The 1,616-nt window shown below is 40.5% G+C and overlaps 1 protein-coding gene across 1 annotated transcript; it reads right to left on the bottom strand.

Annotated features, from left to right (window-relative positions):
- Positions 1-464: 464 nt before the first annotated feature.
- Positions 465-1,009, bottom strand: LOC135707959 (adult-specific cuticular protein ACP-20-like). The gene is made up of 2 exons (XM_065229904.1): positions 959-1,009; positions 465-871 (listed from the first exon to the last, which is right to left on the bottom strand). The coding sequence occupies exons 1-2, from the start codon at positions 965-967 to the stop codon at positions 515-517; spliced, it is 366 nt and encodes a 121-aa protein (XP_065085976.1). The 5' UTR covers positions 968-1,009; the 3' UTR covers positions 465-514.
- Between the last annotated feature and the right edge of the window lie 607 nt (positions 1,010-1,616).

Raw genomic sequence — 1,616 nt, 5'->3', positions numbered from 1 at the left:
CACTCTTCTGGTTTCTTTTAATAACACAATAAACTCTTTTAACTAATCATGGTTGTATTACTTCATGCGTGAGGTTAACGATTAACATAGTTGGATATGCTTAACATCATATATCAGACTTAAAGTGTTCATTTTATAAGATAGATAAGGAGATGAAAGTAAAGAGTTGATAGTTAGATCATTTTATACGATAGATGAGGAGATAAAAGTATAGAGTTGATAGGTCCGTTAGAGTACGGCAGTGTGAAAATTGTATATAGAGAGTAGAAAGCGAGTCAATTTTGAGGAAGACACAAATCGGGTTGATCATCTCTTTTACCAAACCACTGGCCAGTGGTGGCGATAAAGTGTTTGTATAAAAATAATATTGTATGTTAGTGCACATTCAAATAAATTATCATGAAAATATGTCATTTTTATTTTCAAACATAAACAATAAACATCACCTCATGGCATATCTTTGGAATCACAATGTTGGTCAAACATTCATATCACAGTCAATCGTTCCTGGGTCCTACCATTCACCGTGGTGTCCATGGACCTGTGGGTGATGCGCATGTCCTACTTTCTTCACGTGAGCCTGGAAACCGTTGTGCTTATCGGATGTGTACTCAACCACACGCTCAGTGCCGTCAGCTTCAAGCAGAGAGTAACCGCCCTTGACAACATCACCATCGCGGACCTCCCACTGGCTCTTGTGATCTCCGGTGTGATCATCTTTGACGCCGTACTCGAACTTGTACTTGGGATAGGCATGGTGGTCCTTATGATCCTCGTGGTGTCCACCATAACTCCCGAGACCCTCGCCGGCACCGCCACCGTACCCCTGAGCGGAGACGGCCACCACCAGTAGCATTGCAACAGCTGCAAACTGTTGGCAGTGAGGAAACAATTAATGATCGATGAAAATGGAACTGCGGTGAAGCACTTGCCGCATATATGCCACAGTTATACATACCTTGAACATTTTGCTTTTTTTGTGGAAAAAAGGCGCACTTGGTGGACTTGGTCAAGCGAAAACACACGGTTGAATGATGTCTCCGCCTCGCAGAACGAAGGCTTTTATAAGCCTGTGGGTTAAACTTAAAACTGAAAAAGATTACCTCGCATGTCAAACGATGCCGCACTCGGCTTCTAACTTTGTCCAATAATTGAATTAGAAATCGACGGACTTGAACGGTCATGCGATAAATTTGACTTTGAGCTGGTTAAGTTATGGAATGCGTACTTTTGGGCTAGTGAAGAAGTTAAACGATTAATCCTGTTATCTGAACGAGGTTATTTCTGATTGACAAGCAGTTAGATTTTCACAACTGTAGCTGAGTTCTGCTCAAAAGTCGATCAACAACTCAGAATTTTTGAACATGGGAAATAACGGTCAAACAGTCACTTTGAACTCCAGGATTAATTTAACCGGCGATTGGGGCAAAGCGGCAGATGTTCCATGCTTCTAATAATCAATTTTTTAACACTTCTTGAATTTTACTGTTCCTTGTAATCCATACTGTCCATGGTGTGGATTTTCTTGTTTTTGTTTTCATAAAACTCGCTTCTCTTTATTTATTTGATTTTCATCTCTTCTTCGCATTTCAAGCTGCTTATCGCATATGAGCTTA

This window comes from Ochlerotatus camptorhynchus, unplaced genomic scaffold, assembly GCF_037179485.1.
Source record: "Ochlerotatus camptorhynchus isolate MF236.1 unplaced genomic scaffold, CSIRO-AGI_Acam_v1.1 ptg000002l, whole genome shotgun sequence".
Lineage (NCBI taxonomy): Eukaryota > Metazoa > Arthropoda > Insecta > Diptera > Culicidae > Ochlerotatus > Ochlerotatus camptorhynchus.
The sequence above is the reverse complement of the archived record's forward strand: the minus strand, read 5'-3'. Positions and strand labels throughout refer to the sequence as shown.